Source organism: Sceloporus occidentalis, unplaced genomic scaffold (assembly GCF_023333645.1).
Source record: "Sceloporus occidentalis isolate IW3139 unplaced genomic scaffold, rSceOcc1.0.p SCAF_19, whole genome shotgun sequence".
In the NCBI taxonomy this organism is placed as follows: Eukaryota; Metazoa; Chordata; class Lepidosauria; order Squamata; family Phrynosomatidae; genus Sceloporus; species Sceloporus occidentalis.
Genome location: NW_028316999.1, coordinates 3,870,932 through 3,894,879, shown reverse-complemented (window position 1 = coordinate 3,894,879; position 23,948 = coordinate 3,870,932). Strand labels below are relative to the sequence as shown.

The 23,948-nt window shown below is 36.8% G+C and overlaps 1 protein-coding gene across 1 annotated transcript in view; it reads left to right on the top strand.

Moving 5' to 3' along the window:
* Positions 1-23,948, top strand: part of LOC149302324 (CUB and sushi domain-containing protein 1-like) — a 589,437-nt gene that overhangs the window by 505,553 nt on the left and 59,936 nt on the right. Inside the window, exons 38-48 of the mRNA XM_089482423.1 lie at positions 2,164-2,282; positions 2,984-3,053; positions 5,925-6,041; positions 6,843-7,052; positions 8,080-8,268; positions 10,101-10,278; positions 15,635-15,780; positions 17,057-17,137; positions 17,750-17,863; positions 20,602-20,790; positions 21,970-22,116. Of these exons, the coding sequence (XP_089338549.1) occupies positions 2,164-2,282; positions 2,984-3,053; positions 5,925-6,041; positions 6,843-7,052; positions 8,080-8,268; positions 10,101-10,278; positions 15,635-15,780; positions 17,057-17,137; positions 17,750-17,863; positions 20,602-20,790; positions 21,970-22,116 (1,560 nt within the window). The remainder of the gene's footprint in view (positions 1-2,163; positions 2,283-2,983; positions 3,054-5,924; positions 6,042-6,842; positions 7,053-8,079; positions 8,269-10,100; positions 10,279-15,634; positions 15,781-17,056; positions 17,138-17,749; positions 17,864-20,601; positions 20,791-21,969; positions 22,117-23,948) is intronic.

Genomic DNA, 23,948 nt, shown 5'->3' with positions numbered 1-23,948 from the left:
TTGGTCACCAGCAGGGGGCTCGTCTGCCATCAACCATTGGCAGACGAGCCCCCTGCTGACGACCAATAGAGTTGCTCATACGGACATTTAAACTCCTGGCGCCAGAGCTGCTGCGGTACGTGTTAACCTCGTATTAACCCCTTAACCGGAAAAAAACTAAGAAAAAAAACGAACACGAAGAATGTCCACGAATATTCGCCCGAAGAGAAGACAAGAACAGGCGAAAATTCGCGGAATACTAAGATTTTTTTTTTGCCGAAGATGAGCACGAAGACGAACACGAAGAGCCCCCCTGGGGCCCAAGTCTAGTTCTCAGTAAGATACTGTATCATGTTATGACATCTGTACATCATCCTGAAAGACCCTTTATATTGAATGCTTTCGTATATTATTCACCCATATAAATGCATGGTACCACCCCAGAGCTGCTACATTGAATGAAAACATGTAAGGAAAGGAAGGTAAGAGATTAAAGATTTACCTTTGGATGCACCAAGAAGAAAAAAGGAGGTAAATTAGGGACAACACAATAGATACAGTGGTTGCTCAGAACAGACTGGACTACTGACTCTAAAGCAGTCAGTAGTAGAGTGCAAGAAGATTGCAGCCACTAAAGTGCAATTTAAGCCTACTTAATAGAAGACTCATGATGTGCTAGTTTGCAGCCGAATAAAAAAAATATGCTGTTTAAATTGATATTGTTGAATGCTCTCAAGTTGTTTCAAGTTCAGATTACCTGTTACTCAACTGAGTGTTTGCCTTTAGTGGCCATTGTGGTTTTATTAATTTACATCAAACCATGAACTGTTGGATACTTTAGCAGATTTGAATTAGATTTTGTTGGAACAGTCTGTTGCCATATTATAAAGATCAATTTGGAATCAAGTGCTACCTATGGAGCAATCACAATGAAGCCAATAGAATGTTCATTTTGATTGCTTCTTAAAAAGGAATATTAAAAATGCGGGTCTTTATATATGAAGTATGATTATGTCAACAGTTTTATATATAGTATATACTTATGACTATAAACCTAACATAGGAGGTATATTTGTATCAAATTTGAAAAAACAAACAAAAGTATACGTCTAAGAAAACAAACTTACATAAACAGCGACTTTGCTGCTTATCTGAAGCAAGGCAGAGACTATGTAGGAGGGAATGGGTAGAACCAGGAAAGGAAGTATGTGTAAACTAAAAACCCTTGCTCTGCCCAGAGGTTGTAGACAATAACCCCCTCCCCTTCAGAAATCAGTGTTTCATAAAGAGACTCAAGTTACAAACCACCATGTTTCTAGGGATGTTTGTTAATATATCTGGGAACTTTCTAAAAGAGCTGACCTTAAGACTCTTGTAATATTAAACCTTTAACAGTCTATTGCTCTGTTCTATGTAGTGATTTGTCAAATGGCTGTAATACTGAACCATGGGAAACTTGACTTATCGTAATTTAAGTGAGTAACCTCCATTCAAACAGGAATATCATCCATAACATATCAGGCAGAGTAGGAAAGGGTCAGCTCCAGGTTGTGTTATCCTGAAAATATTCCCTTCATCCTGAGACACTAAAACTAGGGCAAAAACTCTGAGACTTAAGAAATCCCAGGAATGTTTTATACCGGTATAAGAGTCTATTACATTTTAAAATATATCTATAGAATTCTTTAATGTAGGAGCTATTGATGTTTATTATTTATAACAGTGTAAATTTATGAAAATAAACTTAACACATCACTTTATATATGCGATATTACATTCTTAAATTGTCAGTCCAAGACAAAGACATACAAAAGATAGAAAGGGCTTGCAATTTTACAATGTAGACTGGTTCTAGTGCAACCATTGGTTCTAGTGGTCATATAACCACAGCAACTAATGTAATTGTTAGGCCTACCTGGCCTGGAGATGAGGAATCTTGTGCATGAAGGCCAATCCTTGCACTGCCCACCAGCTAGAAGGTAGGATGTTGGCAACTAGTAGTGAGCTGAGCCGGGAGGGGTTGACTGGAAATGTAGCAGGCGATGACCAGACCACCGGTATACAGTAATACCAGTATACAGACTATTACAATAACTAGCATTGTTATTCAGCTAAACTTTAATGTGGTTCTTCTTTAAAACATATGTATTTACTTTGTTTTACTCCTCTTTCTATCTGATTTAGCTGTGGGTCTTACTGCCTGTCCAGAGCCATCAGTACCATTAAATGGCATTAAAATTGGAGATCGATATATAGTTAATGATGTGGTCTCTTTCCAGTGTGATCTTGGATACACGTTACAGGTACATTGTAACCTGCAATTATTTTAGTAATCGATTTTTTTAATTTAAAGCATTTTCTTGAAGTTCCACACATATGTCACCAGTTAAACAAACAAAGAAAAGTCCACATATTAAAACCTTTCTTCAGAAACATTGCTCACCCACTGCCAGGACATACACATCTTCTTGAACACAATTGAAATACTCAGGATAGTACAACTCCCAAGAAGTCTGGGAGCTCCGGTGGGCACAGTGATGCACAGAGATGTGAACTGAGTGCCACAGCATTGACTACAGAGAGGAGCAGGGTCTCAGCTGCCTCCTTCCGGTTCAGTCCCCATGCATCAATGGAATGGCCAGACACCCTAAGTTCCCCAAGCTATATACCAGGCTCTTTGGGCACTTTGTTTGCGATATGGCTTTGCTAACACCTAGAAATGGAATGTACCTTGTATTATAGACTTAAATTATATCTAAGCGTCCAATGAGGACATTTAGATATTAATAACATTTCAAAATTATCTTTATTTATCCTGAAAAACAACTACATAGAAACAAAGCAACAGACAATCAGTTATTTAAATTGTTTTGAAGAATGTTATTTAGTACATGTGAGGTATGTGATTGTTTTGTCCTATGTATATTTTTGTTGGTAAGATTGGTAAGAAATTAAAATACATGTTGTTTATCAACCAAACCGTGTATATTATGTTGGTTCACAGGGGCATTCACATATCTTATGTATGCCTGGGACAGTGAGACGCTGGAATTACCCCTCCCCATTATGTATTGGTAAGAATGTTTACTTTTATAATAACTACACATAATGTATATCTAGTGTGCTTATTTTTTCTTGCTTTAAAAAAACGAAAACCTTTATTTGTTAATCAGACAGTGGCGTACTCTGCCCTAGGCTAACTAAGCCTAGGATAACAGTTCCAGGGAGACAACAGACCCTTGCTGAACCTCTGCTCCATGGGCCTTATTTGGGAGATCCAAGACCTCCCTTGTAACCAGCCAATATATAGCCTGCAGTACCATGGACACAGTGGGTGTGATGATCATTTTCCATATCAAAAGTCTCTTTGTAAACAACATTTGGGGTATAAGAGTAAGAGCATGAAGGGTTTCACCTTGACTGCCTTTTCATCTGAAGGTGCCAAATCGATACAGGGAATATAAATAAGGTGTCAGTGTATTTAAACATCCCCCCTGGAAAAAAAAAAAAATTTTGTCAAAATGGAATCCATGCACAACAGCGTCGCCTTCTAGTGAATCATACATTTTTTGGCAAACTTGAAATTCTGATGCTATGTTAAATTTTGCTGTTAAAGCCACTAATGAGCTCTCCTGATAGAAATCAATACGATGACATACTAATTTACAAAGTTACCCAAGTCTGTTTATTATAGAGATGGGGGACTATACATAACGGTATAGCCTCAAAAGTAAAATAGTGGGATATGACATCATACTCTGGCCCTAAGCATGATGGACGAAATATGTATGTGGTATGGCTTACTGGATCAAAAGGACTCATTGGAAAGTACTGGCCTGACATTTAGAATAAATGCAAGGGTGAATACATGTATTCACTAATTGGCTGCTGTTGACTACTATAGGTTTATACTGGTTTGCCTACCAGAACCCCTAACAGCCTTTATTGTATATCATTAGCAAATATATTTACACAAATTTATTGTATCTGAAAAAGTATTCCATAGGTATAAATGGGATGGATTTTGAAAACATAGAGTTTAATTCACATCATGAATTTAACATTTAATTTTTTTTTTTTACAGAAAATTGCCTCTAATGTCAAAAATGATTACTTGTTCACATCACTCACCAAGGTTACTGAATGCAATATTAAAATGTCTTACTACACAATAAAAATAATTGAAAAATAACCTGCACAGAGGAAGGGCAGATTGCTGAAAAGCTTAGTTTGTATTTGTATAAGGTCAAAAAACAAGTCTGATTAGAAATTACATTTTTTTCCAACTTGAATAAAAAAAATGTTAATAAAATTATAAAATATTTTAAAAATGTATAACAAGTAATTTAAATGTTTTTTAAATTTAGTTTAATGACTCCTCAACTTTAATTGAACATCATGTTATACAAGCTATGTTAACATTTAAAAATTGAAAAACATTCCTAAATGGCAAATAATATTCTCAATAAAGCCTTTTTAATTTTTTGCATATTAATGCAACTGAAGCACTAGAACAACTAGTCTGTTCACTGAACTGTGTTTCCCTCTCTCAAAATAGATCCACGGGGTCTGAAAAGACCCCATTTGGGATCACTAGCTGTAGTGTGCTGCTCTCATGTAGAGAACAGTGCATAAAAAAAATGTTTTAAAAATATTTAACATTTTAAAAGTGTAAGAAATAAAAAGTGTAAAAATATAGACACACAAAGAATATCCTGTATTATTCCTTCTCCTAGAAAAATACAAGTCCTATAAAGAAATACTGCCCCTCGCAACAAAAGTATTTAAAAAAAATGTGCATGTTCTAAAACTGGCCCATAGTGTACCCAAAATATGCCAAACCTTTGCATGTGGAATGTTACTGAACAGAAATTATGTGTGTTTTGTGCAGTTGCACATATGATGAACAAGGAATCCAAGCAACATAGGATTATATGTGTAAAAAACACACAAAAAGTTACCACAAACTTTGGCATGATTGGTGAATTAATGGCTGCATGAAAAATGCCAAAATAACCGAAATTAACTCCCCAGAGTCATCTGCTAGTCATGAATATATTATTTTATGGGGATAATTTGAATTAAGGGTCTGCTAAAGGGTCTTAAATAGGACACGGGCCTTGTAAAACAATCTGTGAAAATTTCAGGTTTGCACATGTTCCAATTTTGGCCTTGTAGCTTTCCTAAAACATGCCTAACCTATGCACGTGAGGCATTGCTGTCCTCGGGGGATGTTGCTTAAGACATTGGTACTACGGGCAAAAAATATTTGGATGAGATTGGCAGATAACCTGATGCACAAAATACCATAGTGCAATACCCAGGGTTGCCTAGTTTTCAGAAAAATATAGTTTTATGTAGCATTTTACATCTAAACTCTGGAGAGGTATATGAATTTATCTTGGGTTTTTGTTTTCTCATTTGCACTAGGTGAGTTGGTCATGTTTCCTTATTTTCACAGCTATCCATTAATGTTTGTGGCACTGTTTATGTTACACATGGATGTCTTGTTGTGGTCCACATATGGACAAGCATTTATCAATGATTCCTTTTGCAAATGAAGCTGTGAAGGACTTGCTATGTTCACTGCTGTCCGATAAAACAACTATTTTTATGTGTTTTGCAAGGTTTGAAATCTATGAAAATAGATAAGTGAATTTCTGTGAGTAATAAAAATTGTGCAGCTGAATCAAGATTGATTTGGATGTTCCCAATTGAATAATTTTATACTCAAGAACTTGATGTGCCTTGTAAGCTTCTATGATAACTTTGCTATTGAGGCTTAAACAGTTATCTAGCCTAGCTGCTTCTAACAGCCCTGGCAAATTAAGAGTAAAAATTCCCTTTACACTTTTTTAGAGGTAAACTGTCAATAAGGCTTGATAAACTTGAAAAATGCTTAGATATTTGAAACTAGTATATCTAATGCTTGTTTTCCCCATCAGCCAAGTGTGGTGGAGCCCTGGTGAGCATGAGTGGAGTCATTCTAAGTCCAGGTTTTCCTGGAAATTATCCAAGTAATTTAGACTGCACCTGGAAGATCATGCTACCTGTTGGATATGGTTGGTATATATAAATAATTAGTTTTATATAGTTAACTCTGTTTTCAATGAGTACACTGTTTAGTTTGATATGTTTCTGTCATAGCTTAAATAATACATTGCAGATTAGTAATAGGCAGCTTTAGTTTACAAAAGGGGCTAAAAGCGAATTAATCCAGGGGCATCAATTCGCAGGATAAAATTATAATTTTGCCTATTTATAAATCAATGGTAAGGCCACACCTGGAATATGCTGTGCATTTTTGGGCACCTATTCTAAAGAAGGATATTATGGCACTAGAAAAAGTACAGAGACGGGCTACAAAATTAATAAAAGGAATGGAACACTTTAGTTATGAAGAAAGGTTAACTTATCTGTTTAGTTTAGAAAAACGGCGCCTCAGAGTGGATATGATAGCATTATATAAATATATTCGGGGCCAATACAAACCATTGTGTGGAAACCTATTCATAAACAGGACTATGCATAGGACACGTGGTCACGCGTTTAGACTGGGAGAAAAGAGATTTAGTCTAAGGCAGAGGAAAGGGATTCTTACAATAAGGACAATAAGGATGTGGAAAGACGCATGTCTTTTTTTCAGCCTATATAACTATGTAATAAATGGAATTTATAACCATGTAAACCATTTCAAGCTGAGTGCATGTGTAATGCATTTACGATTTAATAAGTGCTGCTACCCTTCCCTATTATAATATTAATAATTCTTTGTTTTTATAATCTGTTTTCAACCTGCATTACTGGTAATATAAACAGACGAATAATGTATTTTTTTTATATTTTGTTTATTTTTATACCAGGAGCTCATATCCAATTCGAAAATTTTTCAACAGAGGCAAATCATGATATTCTTGAAATTCAAAATGGACCTTATCACACCAGCTCCCATATTGGGCAGTTTAGTGGAACTGATCTCCCACCATCATTACTCAGCACAACCCATGAAGTACTCATCCACTTTTTTAGTGATCATTCAAATAACCGACAAGGCTTCAAATTTCAGTATCAAGGTAAAGGTTATTTTAAGATATTTAGTATGTCATGACTGGCAAATGAAAGTGTCCTCAGCAATTAACCAGGAAGACCAGACACATTTCTTCTAACCCAAGAGCTAATGTGTCTTGCACCGTGTTCAGAGAAGAATTACCCATTGCTGCTACACACACACACACGGACAGTAAATATGTGTTATCCTGTGTTGTGATACAGAGTTCCAAGCCTTTTATGTAAACTCCACAGCATTCTCTTTACTCAGAAGAAAAAGACATATATAAAGATGAGTTCAATGTTATTTTCGCATTACTTTCCCATTATAGCAGCTAGCATAATCAGCATTTTATTATAATTCTTTACATTTGCACTTAAAACATATCTCTTCACTTTATGAATACTTCTCAAACTATCTAGTAAGTGCTCATGTTATGATTTTGGTATCATGAAATAATAAATTAATGTATTTAGTAAATCATAAAAAACTAAAGTGTCTACTTGTTTGATCAACACGAGTGTTGTTAGCATGCTTTTAGTGTTCTTAGAGAGCTACGTATTACTTTACTTAAAAAGTGAATCTTTTTTTTTTCTTCCCTAACACTTTGAATTTTTCTCCAGTGGTGGGATGAATTATCATTTGAATTTAGTAAAGCTAAATTAAATAAAATTTAGGTTGTTTGGACAGTGGAACAAAGTACCTCAATACCACCAAGAGCTAAGGATATTGTTTCTTTGGAGTGTTTGTACGCATAGCTTCAGACGGAGCCCCATGCAGACATCATGCATTGATATTTCTTTAGCCCAAAAAAATCAATATAGTAGCACTGCAAGATATGTATGAGACCTAGTAGTTTAGTGGCTAAATCCCAAAAATAAGATAAACATAGCTCATCAATTGATTACTGCAGATGTTGACTATGTTTTTGTCGGTATGCCTATCTTTTTAAACATTTTCAATTACAATCCCTTTATCAGAATAAAGTGTTTTCTTCTTTTGTTCATTTGTTTTATTTAAGATATTTTAATATATCATTTTTTGTTCCACAGCTTATGAACTTCAGAACTGTCCTGATCCTCATCCTTTTAAGAATGGGTACATCATTGGTTCTGATTATAAAGTGGGACAATCAATATCTTTTGAATGTTATCCAGGGTATGTTCTCAAAGGACAAGCTGTTCTAACTTGCCAACATGGTATTAATAGAAATTGGAATTATCCCTATCCAAGATGCGAAGGTAAGTGTATTATCCTAAAAGCTTGTATGCTAATTATTTATTTTTAAGTAGTTCACAAAGCTATGCCTCATGATAAGTCTTTTTATGTAAAGATTAATTAGTGCTAAACCTAAAAGCATTGAAGGCTTACAATTTGTGTTACATTTTAGACAAATTATTGCTGGCATTTAGTACTAATGAACAAAGTTGTTGGACACAGTCTTCATTTGTAGGAATTAGCATTTGTTATAAACCAAGAAAGTCCGTATTTGCTCCATTATAAGACGAGGTATCTGAAAAATACCCCTCGTCTTATAATCAGACCTCAAATAGGTCTGACTATAAGACTAAGATCCAGATCCCCCACAACACTGCAGGGGACCTGGATCCTCCTGTCTTATGCCCCCCCTCCCCAATTTACCGGTGTTTCTGACTCCCGGTGTATTGTCCGGGCAGCAGGTAGAGAATTTCCACTGCAGCCTGAAGGAGGTGCGGTTAGCAGCGGGGTTGTCTGCGTCCATCGTGCAGATCTTCACCAGCTGTCAGAGATCAGAGTTCCCCGCACCGGTGCGGGGAATTATCTCTGACAGTCGGAGGGTGTATGCGCGATGGACGCAGACAACCCCTGCTGCTAACCACACCTCCTTCCGGCTGCAGCGGAAGTTGTCTACACGAATAGACAACACACCGGGAGTCAGAAGCACCGGTAAGTTGGGGGGGTGTGTTAACACTCTTTATGCCACTGTGCCTCCAGAAATGCCTTATACCCCTATAGGCCACTCTGGCATTTAGGGGGTTAAAAGGCATATTATGGGGCAGAGTGGCATATAGGGAGGCATAAGGCATTTCTGTAAGCAGGGTGCTCTATGAAATGCCTTTTAACCCCCTTAATGCCACTCTGCCTCCAGAAATGCCTTTTAACCCTCTATACGCCACTCTGCCTCCTAAAATGCCTTATACCTCCCTATATGCCACTCTGCTCCATTTCTGGAGGCACAGTGGCACATTGGGGGTTAAAAGGCATATTATGGACACAGTGGCATATAGGGGGTATAAGGCATTTCTGGGGCAGAGTGGCAAGCCTGGGGGCAGATGTGCATAACTGGGGGGGGCAGGGTGGAAAATAAAAGGAAATAAAAACAAAATATTTTTCTGAATCATAGCTTTTATTAAAAAAAAATAGTTTACATAGTTTACATGAATTAACATTTACTGGTAAAACTTTTTTCCTATAGGATCATCTTATATTCAGAATTTTTCTTTTTTTTCCTAAATTAATATTCAGATTTTGGGGGGTCGTCTTATAATCGGGCAAATACAGTATTTCATGTTTATTACTGGAACGTAATGCCTTCTAGTGTGTGTGCAATATATTATGTACATACATGAGCATTACATCCACATACCACCACATAAAAAAAAAAGTTAAATTGTATTTTTACCATTATAATATTAATGCACAGTTTTCCTTAAACTAAGTATATATGAATATCTTAATCTGTCGAAATAATTGTAAAAAAAAATTGCAACTCCCAGGCCTTACTATATAAGAGCTTGGCTAGCAATATATAATGCATAGGTAAATTACTGAGATCCCTCCACCCATTGAATTATGCATTTTACAGGGCTAGCTCAGCCATTCTTGCTGGAGAAACCAGCCATTGTTGCCCTTTCCTAATGAATAACGAAGTGAGGTTGAAACCAAAACATTTCTGCAATCTCTTCTTCCTCTCCTTTTTTGTGAATAATGGCTATTATGTTTGGAATGTCACTTACCAGATAATTATATAATTAGATAATTTATAATTATAAATGCCATCTGTGTATTTTAATATCCCTTGTTTCCATTTCAGCCCCTTGTGGATATAATATAACTTCGGAAAATGGGACCATTTACTCACCAGGATTCCCAGATGAATATCCAAATTCAAAGGACTGCACATGGTTTATATCTGTTCCACAGGGTCATGGGGTTTATATTAACTTTACTTTACTCCAGACCGAACCAGTGAATGATTACATTGCAGTATGGTATGTGACCCGAAGTTAATAAATTGGTTTTATATTGATTATTTTGTCTTGACTCTGCAACTATGTAATGGATGTGGAATTACAACCTGACATTTTTAAGAAGTAAAATAATAACATATAAGGTCAGTGCACAAATTTGGAAAACGAATCATTTTTTACAGATCCATGCATAGAGCACATAAACTAAGTAATCAATCATTTACTTTTCAGTTATCATTAAAGCCTTGTAATGGCTTGGGTTCTTATTAAAACTAGCCACAGATGCTTAATACACAGTGAAATCTATCACAGCGAGTAAAAAGAACAACCTTCTGTTCTTGAGAGCTGTAAAAGAGTTTTATACTCAATCCAGTGTACACTTTTATATACTTTTATATACAAATATACATGTATATATACTCAAATACACACATACCAACAATATTTAAGAACACTTTTCCAAATATTATTTCATGATAGAACGGATAAGGAATCACAGCCTAATGTACTGTACATCTTGCCAGGTGTAGCCTCTGTGGGGCGCCAGGTTAGTATGTTCTATCTCCAGACAGGAAAGCAGCATAACTGTGAACTTCCCACTGAAGGCTAACCAGAGCTCTCTGTCTTCTGGAGAAGTGGATTCCCGAGGAGGAGGAGCTAGCCATGTGTGGGGTGGGCCTAGCCCTAAATAGTCTTAAGTAGGTAGAGAGCAGATGTAGTGTGTAGGGAATGGGTGTGGCCTGGGGAAGCAGCACTTCACTTAGAGACTCTGGGGGTGACGTATCTGGGTCTAGGTCAACCAAGCTAGTGCATAAGGTCTAGGGAGTGGCAGTCCCTTGCTCCAAAACTGCTGCACAATGGGCTAGTTACAGGAGAAAACTTTGATCTCCCCTACCAGAGTGCTTATCCTGGCTGGTTGTGTCTTAAATGTGCATTCTGTATTAAATGCATGTAGCATGTTTTAATGCATTCAGGATGATGAGGGCCTGGCTAGGGGTGCTCCCCTGGGTGGGGCCTGGGTCACTGCCCCAGGTAAATACACCACTGAATTCCAGTTCAAACCCAGACAGTTCTTATTTATGAAACTGGTCATGACCATTCCCTGCTTAGGTGGTGCCCGCTCTCTGACTACTTTCCACCAATTATGAACCCTTTATTAGCCTTACTGTGCAAGCCCTGGTCTATGAACGCTACTTAGAGAGATAGCAACCCTGGTACATTCCCACACATGCTAATATATGGTGTGCTAATGAGCTATTCAAAGCTTGCTTGAATCTTATATGCTAATATGTGTCGTGGATGTTATCACATAACAGGCCGTGAAATTTTTCAAGTCGACCAAATTGGCTTTTGATTTTATATAGATCAATCTTTAGAAGGATCTACCTACGTACATTATATTTTATTTCATCCTTAGATAAATTATGTAAACCGAGTAAATACAATTTTATGTGGAATGTAGGATGCTATCTTTTGAAGAAAAATAATAGAATGAAGGGACTTGGGGACTGATATATTGTTTTGTCTTTAGAAGAATTTAATTTTGACGTTGACAACTGGATTTCATGGATTTAGCATTTTGATTGATTTTCCTTGGCTAATGAGGGACTGAAAGGGAAACAAATAGACGGTTATTGGTAGTTGGATCTCATTGCGGGAGATCAAGGATCCACAAGTTGTTTAGAATCTCTAATCTGATGCGGTTTTGAAGTTTTGTGGAAGAAGATCGAGAGCTGGCATGCAGGTACTTTGATAAGTAGCAGAGGCCCCTGGATGTCACTGACACATTGAGTGTAATTCTGTTTTGTGGGCAAAGATGTCATTGACAACCACTTTGGGCACAAATATGGGACTGACAAGCTGTTTGGGGACAAAGATGGCTCTGACAAACTTCTTGGAGACAAAATTGACACTGATAAGCTGTTTAGGCACACAGGTTGCACTTATAAGCTTTATGTGGACTGAAATGCCACTGACAATCTGTTTGGGGGCTATGATGGCATGTACAAGCTGCTTGGGGTTGAAAATGGCCCTGCCAAGCTGTTTGGAGGCAAAGATGGCACTGACAATCTGTGGACAAAGATGGCACTGACAAGCTGGGGCTCCAAGATGGCACTGACAAGCTGTTTGGCTCTCAAAGTTTGCACTGAAAAGCTTTTTGGGGACAAATATGGCACTGGTAAGTTCACGGACAAAGGATGGCACTGGTAAGTTTGTGGACAAGGATGGTACTGACAAGCTGTTTGGGGGCAAAGATGACACCGACTAGCTGTTTGGAGAGAAAGATGGCACTGATAAGCTGTTTTGGGGCACAGATGGCAATGACAAGCTATTTAGGGGCAAAGATAGCACCAACAAGATTAGGGCGAAGATAGCACTGATGAGATGGGGAAAATTGGCACTGACAAGTGATATTGGGGCAAAGTTGGCACTGACAAGCTATTTAGAGACAAAGGTGGCACTGAAGAGCTTTTTGGGAGCAAAAATGGCACTGACAAGATGGGAAAGATGACACTGACAAGAAGTTTGGGGAAAAGATGGCACTGACAAGATTTTTGGGGCAAAGTTCCTACTATGGGCACTAGGTGACATATTGGTGAAGTTTGGGGGGTGCAAAGAGGTGGGGTGGTTGCCATAGGAATGGGTGTGGTTAGAACTATTATGTTTGTTAAGGAGAGGAGTTATAGCAATATAGCCACACCCATCTTGGGTCGCCTTTTGCACTGCATTATTAGACCTACAAACTGTAGTAATTAGCCCTCACGCATTTTGCCAGTGCTAAAGAAGTGTTGAGAAATATAAGCGTTAGCTGATTTTATATGGGCTTTCAACAGCCAGTTGGATAGAGACCAGAATATGTTACCCAATACAGGGGGCATTTTTTAGTGTTTAGCTAGGGGTCAATCTTTAACTAAATTAGTCTTCAAAAATACTTACTTACAGTTGAAGATGCTCACAAATTGAATTGTTGACAATTAACACTCATACAGGATTATTCCAATACTGACATTATATTTGACCCAGCAACGTGGTCAAAGTTTTGGATCGGTCTTTAGCTGATATGCTTTACAGATGATTTTATGAATTCTACACATAAAAAAGGTTATGAGAGACATAGAATAAGCAATGAAAATACAGTGTATGCCTTGGTAAAGCAGCAAAGCAAGAGACTGTTTCACAGTTTCATTCCTCCCATAGACACTAAACTACACAAACAAGGTTTTCTTTTGGTACATTGCAATGTGTAGAAACTTCTGGTGCTATCATATGATGCTTTGGTCTAGTGGCTGCACTTTCCCATATTGTTTGACATGGATGAACTTCCAGTTGGCTTCTGACTCCTGCAGAACATAGTTATTCTCACATTGAGAAAGAAGCTCTATTGGGCACTGAAGAAATTACATTTGTTGTATGACAGACATTTTACTTTACATACAGTATGAACCACAAGCTTCTGAATTCAATATTTTGCCCTGAGCAAGCATATCTCTAACCACGGCAGCCAGATCGCAAATATATAAATTGTTTTTGAAAGCAAATAGTTATGATGTCAAATATAACATCCAACATCAAATATAGCATATGTGGCTTTTCACGTTTGCTCAAGTAAGTACTGCCAGTGTCAGAGGTCGACTAGCAAGGACGACCTACTAGTAGTGAACACTGCATTTACTACAGGTAAATCAGACTAGGAAAACAAGTGAAGGGACACCCATGCAAAACGTTATGTTCCTGCTCTTCTGCGTCATTAACAAAAACCTACTTAGCATACATCGCTACATCCTCTCTCTATATATAAAAAAGTAGGACAGAACTGTAGAAGAACACACTAGATTTTTATCTATGAGATTTAGTTCTCATAGGATGTAGGTGGTCAAAATATCTGATGAAGAAAATAATAGTAAAATGATTTCAGACACTAATCTCTGATGTACTTGAGTACATATTATAAAAGAATGTGGATTCTGCTAACTTTCAGACAATGCTGCCTACAAAGCAAACATAAAATAAAGGCTTGATGTTTTGAGAGGTGTCTCTTGGGTGACAACTTGGTACTTTTCTATATTCCAATTGAGTAAAAGTTAAAGGCTCTTGTGACTGATATTAACACTTAAAAAAATTGCAAGTTACCTGCGTTTTACAATGTACTGTATTATCCTCTCTGTTCATGGGAGGTCATATATTGACAAAACGCTATAAATGACAGTAAAGCCCAAACCTTTTTTGTCTGGTCTTAAAATGAACCTGCTACATGCAATACCATTTGTGAATTATTTTACAGGTCATTCTATAGACACTATTACTTTTCAAACTAAAAAATAAATAGTGATACGCGGTATGTTTGTGATTTCCCCAATTGATTGTTACAACAGTTTACATTTTCTGTAAGCATGGATTGGGTCGTATACTTTTCTCTTAACAATGAATCCATCTGAACTTACCAATTCACAGTAAAAAAAAATATATATATAGGGTGATCAGTCAATGACCAATCTTTGTGTACCCTTATTTTTTGGTAATCACAAGGTTGAAGTGTGTATTTTTTAAATTTCATACCGTAGACCGGGAGAAACGGTGTTCTCCTTGACCTTCAAGAGCTATTGTCCTGCCAGAATTTGAGTTTTCTCTAATTTACTGAACAGTTGTCAACTTGAAAACATGTTGTGCTTCTAGCTGTTGTTGCCTTTGGGTTCTGAATTCACGCACCCTTATATTAATGAAATATGTAATGAAACATGTGTAAGAGCATCTGATTCTATCAAACACACCAAACTGAATGACATTGTGTTTGTCAAACGTTATTTACAAAGCCAATCATGTACCCATACATCATTCTGAATAGTTTCATGTAGGTGTATGTGAACAATATCGCAATATTATACTTAACAGCACCATCAGTTTCCTCAACACTAGAGGGTCCTGCTTATAGCTATTTAAACTGATGCTGGATTCTGTTGCACCTCCCTCCTAAACAATTTTATTAATTTATTTTTCTTTCATATCAGCTTGATATCAAGGGTACCACACTTAATAATTGCATTCAACGAAAAACAGGTTTCAGTAGAATTATCAACCTTAATTAAGATAACTGGCATCACATTAGAAATAATAAAAACGAAGCTCTAAAAATAAATTTTGCATATGCAATATATAAAATTACTAAAATAATATATATAAATATTTGAAAATACACAATGCACCTTCCAGTAAGATATGGGTATATTATGTGTGATGAGAATTTTTTTTTTACAGTATTGGATGATCTCAATAGCTATGCATACCACACAAAATTATGTTATTATGTGCATCCATCACTAAATGTTTCTGTAAGGGACAAGTTTGATGTTTTTCCTGTTATATTTTGTGTTACTTCTAGGGATGGAGCTGACCAGAATTCTCCCCAGCTTGGAGTTTTTAGTGGAAACACTGCTCTTGAAACAGCATACAGCTCCTCAAATCAAGTCCTTCTCAAGTTTCACAGTGACTTTTCAACTGGTGGATTTTTTGTCCTTAATTTTCACGGTCAGTTTACAGCTTTTATATTTTGTTTGCTATAAAATGACTAGAAATGGGAATTCACACTCATTGGGTCTCTTTCATTAAGTCAGACTTTATTCAATATATAATCTTGAAAGGTCTGATATCTGTACCAAACGTCGATGATGTTCTGTTGAATTTAATAAAATACGTGATTTTAGGATTAGGATTATTATGGATTTGTGTTTATCCACTGCCTTTCACCTGGGTGTTGAGAACACCTGTTGTTTCTGTAAATCAAATTGTTATGTTATATACTACTTGTTATGTTGTGTCTACCCATTGTACAGCGCTACTGACTATGATGGTGCTATGTGAAATAATAAATAATAATGTGCATGAAGGGAGGACATGCTAGAATTGTATTTTCTGTTGTGCGTGAGGTTGGGTCCAGGATGCTTGACAGTGTTGTGTTCAGGCAGGGAAGAGGCAGGGAAGAGGCAGTGTTGTGTGCAGGATGGAGAGAAGAAAAAAGTAGTGGTGAGAAATAGAAAGTGAGGAAGATAGAGAACAAAGAGAGGAGTGAAAGGAGGAAAGTAGTTGAGAGAAAACAGAGAGAGAAAAAGAGGGAAGTAAAGAAGAGAAGACAAAAAATGCAAGCCATTGAGGGGCATATGTTATGGATATTAGGGACAGAACGTTGATCCAGGGATTTATTCTGATATTGGGGCAATTGGCATCTGCTTCATAAGGGTTTTTTGCCTTCCTCTGGATCAACACAGTAGGGACACAATATGTATATAGGTTGAATTTGATGGACTTTGGTCTTTTTTCAACCTTATGAACTATGTTACTATGTTACTATGTTATTAACCCCTTAATGACAAAGCCCGTACATGTACGGGCTCAAAATGCATTGTTTTTAATGGGTTTACGGACCACCCATTGTCCTTAAGGGGTTAAAAAATTAGGGAGCTGAGATGTTTAGGTGTTCTGTAATGTTATACACATTCATATTAGTGAATGTAACGCACATCTTTGCCTCTTCTTATGTAGTCCATACAATGTTATGGAATACAGTTAGTTTTGATATTATTTGAAAATGTTGCAGAAAAAGCTGTATTCATTCCAGCATATGGCACCCAAAATAAAATATGACACACATTGAGCCAATGTTGGTTAAATAATGTTATATTTTTGAAATTAGTCATCACTGTTCTAACAAGGGTTCTCAGCCTATGTAAATTTAATAGGCTCATAATATAATCATTTTCAAATGTATGATGCTATTATACTGGTAAATATTTTCTTTCTGTTGCAGCTTACCCACTTAAAAAATGCCCGCCGCCCGCAGCTGTGGCAGAAGCGGATATAATTTCAGATGGTGATGATTTTGAAATAGGTATTGTATAATTATTTGAATTTCTGGGTGGAATTGTGCATTTAATTGTTATAATTTAGTTGTGTAATTTAGAATGTTATAGTCTATGAGTTATCACAAGCAACATGATTTGTTAACTCTTTCATGGCTAGCAGGATGTGTTATGTCATGACACTGTTTATCCTGCAGTGAAACAAAATCCTTTGGATGAACATTTAAACATTCTGCTGAATCCAAGTGTGGTGACATAACAAGTATTGTTGTAATGTTTTTGCCAATTGAACTCTTCCTGTATCACGTGTCTTTTGATACGTTAACAACGGCACACCTACAGTGATCTCACAAGCGACTCAATATGCATGTTGAATGCAAAATCGTAGTTCAGTCTCTCTCTGCCCACCATCCTGCATGGATGGGGCAATCTGTGGTGTGCTGGGTTATATTGGGCCTTTTGGCTCCAGGTTAGTCTTGGAAAGTGTTGCATTGGATGTTGGGCTGTCATTCTATTGTAGGTTACTGTGTTTTTGTCTCTTATTAAATATCTGTTAAAGTAGACGAACCTTTGTGATATATTCTTATATTTGGTTTTACACCACACTAAGTATATCTTATTTATTTTTAATTTTTTTTCAGGGGATTTCGTGAAATATCAGTGCCATACAGGCTTTACTTTGGTTGGCAATGATATGATAACTTGTAAATTGATTGATCAGTTACAATTTGAAGGCTCTCTACCAAAATGTGAAGGTAAGTTCACATAATGTAAACAAAGTATTAGTCCTACTCCTACCAACAGCGTTTTTTTTATTCTGCTTAACTATGTGGGAGATTAAATTTGGTACTATTTGATAAGTGAGAAATGGGAAGAAAAAAACCCAAAAACTTGAAAATGTAATTACTTCCTTTTCAAAAACAAGAACCTATCAGGTTCCACCAAGCAGGACGGAAATCATTGTTAGGACAAATAAGCAAGGATGTGTCGGATCTATAATAATAATAATAATAATAATAAATAATATTATTAATAATAATATATAAACATGTTTTTTTATATATATATATATATATATATATATATATAAATATAAAATATTTAGGGTATTGTAATTGTCCCATGGACTAATGGACTAGTGGCTGCACGCACAATTCATTTTAAAACTGCATATGTATAAATTATGCAGAATTGTCTGTGTTTTGAAAAAACATTTTATTTTTAGTAACTTCTTGAAAGTAACAATAATTATATTTGTGTCATCGATCATTCGGTTAAAGGAAGTTCTAAAGTTTATTGTCTGCAGCTTGGAGAAAAAAGTATATAATTATATTACCCAATAGAAAGCATCCATTGTGAAAATTGGATTGTTTCCTAGATTCTGCTACGATAAGTAACATGTCTGTTTTTACAGCTTCCCACTACCATTTGAAAATACCATTTGCTCATAAAGAGGCACAGACATTTAGAAAGGCATAAATAGTTTTACCATACAGCAGTATATCATTGTCTGAAAATAATGTGTTTGTAAAAAATGTATGTTAAAATTGTTATTATGGGGTAACAACAATACAGTGTTAAGGAGTTTTAGTATCCAGGCAGAAATTTGCTTCTTGATGATTTCTCTATTGAAAGATGCCATAAAAGAGACAGCTTGTGTTTGGAAACCAAGGTTAAAAAAATTAAGATATTATTTAACATCACAAACAGTTTAGCACCTGCAAAATGTCACATTCTTGTTTTCTTTGTATAATGAATGTATTACATATTGATTCAATATCTGTTGACAAAATAAATTAGTGATTTGTTTTAACCCATTAAAATCACATTCAGCTACTTATTTGGAGGGTACCTTACACATCCCAATAAAACAAAGCTGCAGATGTCCTAGATAACTCTTGGCGTTACCTAGAGTTATTAATGTCTTATGAATGTAACCAATTTGGCTGCATATCTAGGGAAGGCAGTTATTTATGTAGTGAATTTAAAGTATAATTGAAACAATGGAAATGTATATGTAAAAAAAAACAAAATGGCAAATTTCACGTGGTATATGAAGTTTTATCTATACATTGCATAAGCAAAATCACATGTGCATGGATGAAATATGCATTATATCTACCCTGACTTTTCATCTGTTGCTAAATTAGATGTGTACTACCTTAGCTTGGGCACCCAGTGTGGGTATGACCCACCTCCGGTGTGATGACCCTGTCCTTGCCACGAGGAACACCTTCTGTGGGCCTGCCCCCTCGAACATGTTCAAAGCTGCACAACGGCTGCTTTAAACTTCCCAGCCAGGGGGCCGCTTTGAATGTGGTCTGCAGGCCCATGGACTGGCAGACCACCGCGTGAGCAGGACCGGTGAGCAGGACCTTTGGGCGCCCCTGCTATAGACTATAAACTACTTTGGGATAGCTTTATGCCTATTTAATGCATGTTTAAATTCTCTTACTGTATTACCCTCTAGGTAAAGTAAGTTTCCTGTAAACCTTTGACCCTCTAGTTTTAGATTATGACCTCTTGTTCTAATAGTATTCTTGTATTTATATGCATTGATAGACATTTTATTTCCTAACTTGAAATATAAGGAGTAAACACTAAATCATGCCAGTAGGTTAATGTTGCCTTTGAATGTTCTAAATTGAGCTTTTTATTTCATTGATTTATGCAAACATAGGTACCTTGCTAATCTCACAAGCCATCCAGTGAGTGTATGTTGTTTTATATTGAAGCAGATGTTAATGTAAAATGTCATAAGGGGCTATAGATTTATTAAAAAATGCTGCATCATCAACTTACCAACAATGTACATTATTTATGTTAGGCAGCGTAATTGTTTTACATCCATTCAAGTTGGTTATTGTATACATTGTGCCTGCTGTTTAAGGCTATAGGAACAGAATAAATATTTTAGGGTAAGGGTACCATTGTTGTAAACTGTTTTTTAATTATTGTTAGGAAAAAGGTGACTGAGATTAATATTATATAGGGCCACTAAAGATTTTCCAAATACATACAGTTCATATAATAATGTTATTTTCCCATTGTAGTAAAATAAGACAATTTGTATAGGTAAGTGTAATGGATAGAAATCTGTGATATTATGTTTTTAACCTCTAAAATCTCTAATAATTACTAAAGATAGCAATGGAATACAGTGGAAGAGCGCATATGGCATAGGCTAGGTAGTCATAACAATGATATACCATTTTACAATCAAGAAATTCATACAGATTTGGTGGGTGAAAATGAAACCTCCTGGCAGAAGTGGTGGATGCAAATACAGTGAGGGGTTAAAAATGATGCATAGGGCAGGCATGAAGCGATGGAGACAAGACTAAGGACTGATTAAGGTATGTCTTACATAAGATAAAATTAGCATACTGAATGGTTCGTATCGGCTGTCAAATTCTATATTTCTATGTTTATAATTGTTCTACATTGTGTTTATGAGACATTATTCACTTGTTGTGGGGTTCTTCTTCTACAGCACAATGTCCAGCAAATGAAATCCGTTTAGCATCATCTGGAGTTATTCTTAGTCCTGGATATCCAGAAAACTACCCCAATTCTCAGACCTGTTCATGGACTATTAAAGCTGAACCAGGTTATAATATATCCATTTTTCTGGACACATTTCAAAGTGAAAAGCAATTTGATGAGCTTGAGATATTTGATGGTAAGAAAAATAATGATTGACAATAAAGAAATTAATTACCGTGGTAAGGAGTGGTAGGAGTTAGAAACATGATGCCATCATTGAATGCAATGTATTCAACCTTTTGTATAGAAATTGTTATATTCTGTTTGTAAGCTGTTTTAATCGTCTAGTAGCCAACCCTGTTTGACAAATAGCATTTGAAGTTTTTTCCCGATTCAAATCTGACAAGTGAGATCAGAAGGAAGAGGACAAGGAGAGAATGATAAAGGAGAGATACATTTATACTACAATATTTTTGGTCTCTATTGATATGATTAATATCCTAATGTTTGTACTTAAATCTCCTCTCTTCATTCCATAATTTTTCAATCTCTCTCATACTCACATAAGATACATGTGTGTACAGTATATACACTGACATTATGACCGCCTGTCTAATATTGTGTTGCACCCCCTTTTACTGCCAAAACAGCTGTGACCCATCAAGGCATGGACTCCATGGATGCATCCTGGTACCATGTGTTCTCCAGGCCACCTTCGTTCATTGCTCCGTGGTCTAGTTCTTATTCACATGTGGACAGTGAGACAGGGGTCAGCATAGACACTTTGACTGGTCTGCGGCTATGCAGCCCCATACGTAAACTGTGATGCACTGTGTTTTCTGACACCTTCCTATCAGAACCAGCATTAACTTTTTCAGCAATTTGATCTACAGTAGCTCATCTGTTGGATTTGACCACACGGACGAGCCTTCACCCCCAACATGCATCAGTTAGCCTTGGCCAGCCATGACCCTGTTGCTGGTTCACTGATTTTGCTTCCATGGACCACTTTTCATAGGTATTGGCCACTCTAGACCGGGAACTCCCCACAAGAGCTGCAGTTTTGGAGATGCTCTGACCCAGTCTTTTAACCATCACAATTGTTGCTCAGATCTTTACACTTGCCTATTTTTCCTTCTTCTAACACATCAACTTTGAGGACAAAATGTTCACTTGCTGCCTAATATATGCCGCCAACTGACAGGAGCCATAATAACAAGATTATCAGTGTTAATCACTTTACCTGTCTGTGGTCATAATGTTATAGCTGATCGATGTATACACTATATGTGTGTGTGTGTGTATGTTTAACCCATAAATTTTATATTGCAGATCACTTGTAATAACATGTTATAATTATTTCTCTTTTTTATAGGACCCTCTGGACAAAGCTCTCTAATTGTGGCTTTAAGTGGTAATTTGACTGGGCAACAAAATTTTACTAGCAAAAGTAATAACGTTTATATGCGATGGTCAACTGATCATGCAACAAATAAAAAAGGTTTCAAGATACGTTATTCAGGTTAGTAAATCATTAATCACATATACCAGTGTAGTGTTTTAATTATTTTATGTAACTAAAGTTATGTTAGGAACAAGTAGTTCCCCTGAACAAATGCAATGCATGTTAACAGAAAATATTTATTGGGGACATGTGGACACCCATGGACCAAGACTCTGACCTGTATCGTTAAGTTACTTGTCCAGCACACGACTGCAGACCAGTTAACATTTGAACATTGACCCTAACCTGGAGAGAGAACTAGAGATGTTGTGGCAAAAATGTGAAACTACATTTTTAAAGAAGAAAGAAATAAGGGGGCAACTAGAACAACAGCCGAGAGGCTGGACAATATAAAAATACAAATTTATGCTGTGCTTTCTCTTTGAAGACTCTACAAAGATGGCAAGACCTTCAAATTTTGATGTTTTGTTCCCCAAGCCACTTATGGCAATGTGCTCCATCCATCTATCCTGCTGGAAAAGGCATTGTTCGTCACCAAACTGTTCTTGAATGGTTGGGAGAAGTTGCTCTTGAAGGATGTATTGATACCATTCTTTATTCATGGCTGTGTTCATAGGCAAATTTGTGAGTGAGCCCACTCCATTGGCTGAGAAGCAACCCCACACATGAAGGGTCTCAGGATACTTTACTGTTGGCATCACACAGGACTGATGGCAGCACTCAACTTGTCTTGTCTGGATAAGCATTTTTCTGGATCGGAAAGGGGATCCATCAGACAAAAAGACTTTACCCCAGTCCTCAACAGTCCAATCCCTGTACCTTTTGTCGAATAGCCGATGATGTTTTTCCTGGAGAGAAGTGGCTTCTTTACTGCCCTTCTTGACACCAGGCCATCCTCCAAAAGTCTTTGTCTCATTGTGCGTGCAGATGCACTCACACCTGCCTGCTGCCATTCCTAAACAAGCTCTGCACTGGTGGCACCTGTTCGTGCAGCTGAATCAACTTTAAGAGAGGGTCCTTGCTCTTGCTGGACTTTCTTGGGCGCCCAAATGCATTCTTCACAACAATTGCACCTCTCCCCTTGAAGTTCTTGATGATCTGATACATGGTTGATTTAGGTTCAATCTTACTAGAAGCTGTTTTCAGCAAAGCAATGATGACAGCACATGTTTCCTTGCAGGTAACCATGGTTAATAGAAGGACAATGATTTCAAGCACCATGCTCCTTTTAAAGCTTCTAGTCTGTTATTCTAACTCAATCAGCATAACAGAGTTATCTCCAGCCTGGTCCATGTCAAAACTCTCATCTGTGTTAATGAGAGTCACTGACTTGATGTCAGCTGGTCCTTTTGGGGCAGGGCTGAAATGCAGTGGGGATGTTCTTTTTGGGATGAAGTTCCCTTTCATGGCAAAGAGTGACTTTGCAATTCATCTGATCACTCATCATAACATTCTGGAGTATATGCAAATTGGCATCATCTAAACTGAGGAAGCAGACTTTGTGAAAGTTAATATTTGTGTCATTCTCAAAACCTTTGGCCATTCCCATGCCTCTGTCGAGTACTGTCTGATTTCTTGCAGATCTCTGGGTAAAAGATAAACACCATCAAATGTGAATCCCTTAATGTGAACCTTCGACAATGCCCAGCTGGATCTACTCAGCTCAACTAGCAGGGAGCGAAATACGTAAGCTATCTAGGAGTCAAACTAACAAATGACTCTAAAACACTGTACCAGAAAAACTACCTACCACTTTTTCAAGTAATAAGAAAACCTTTTAATCACTGGACGACCTACCCAATCTCCTGGACGGGTTGAATTTACCCTTATTATACTTAATTATATTATTATCTTATGAACACTACCCATACCAATCCAAAATAGAGAAT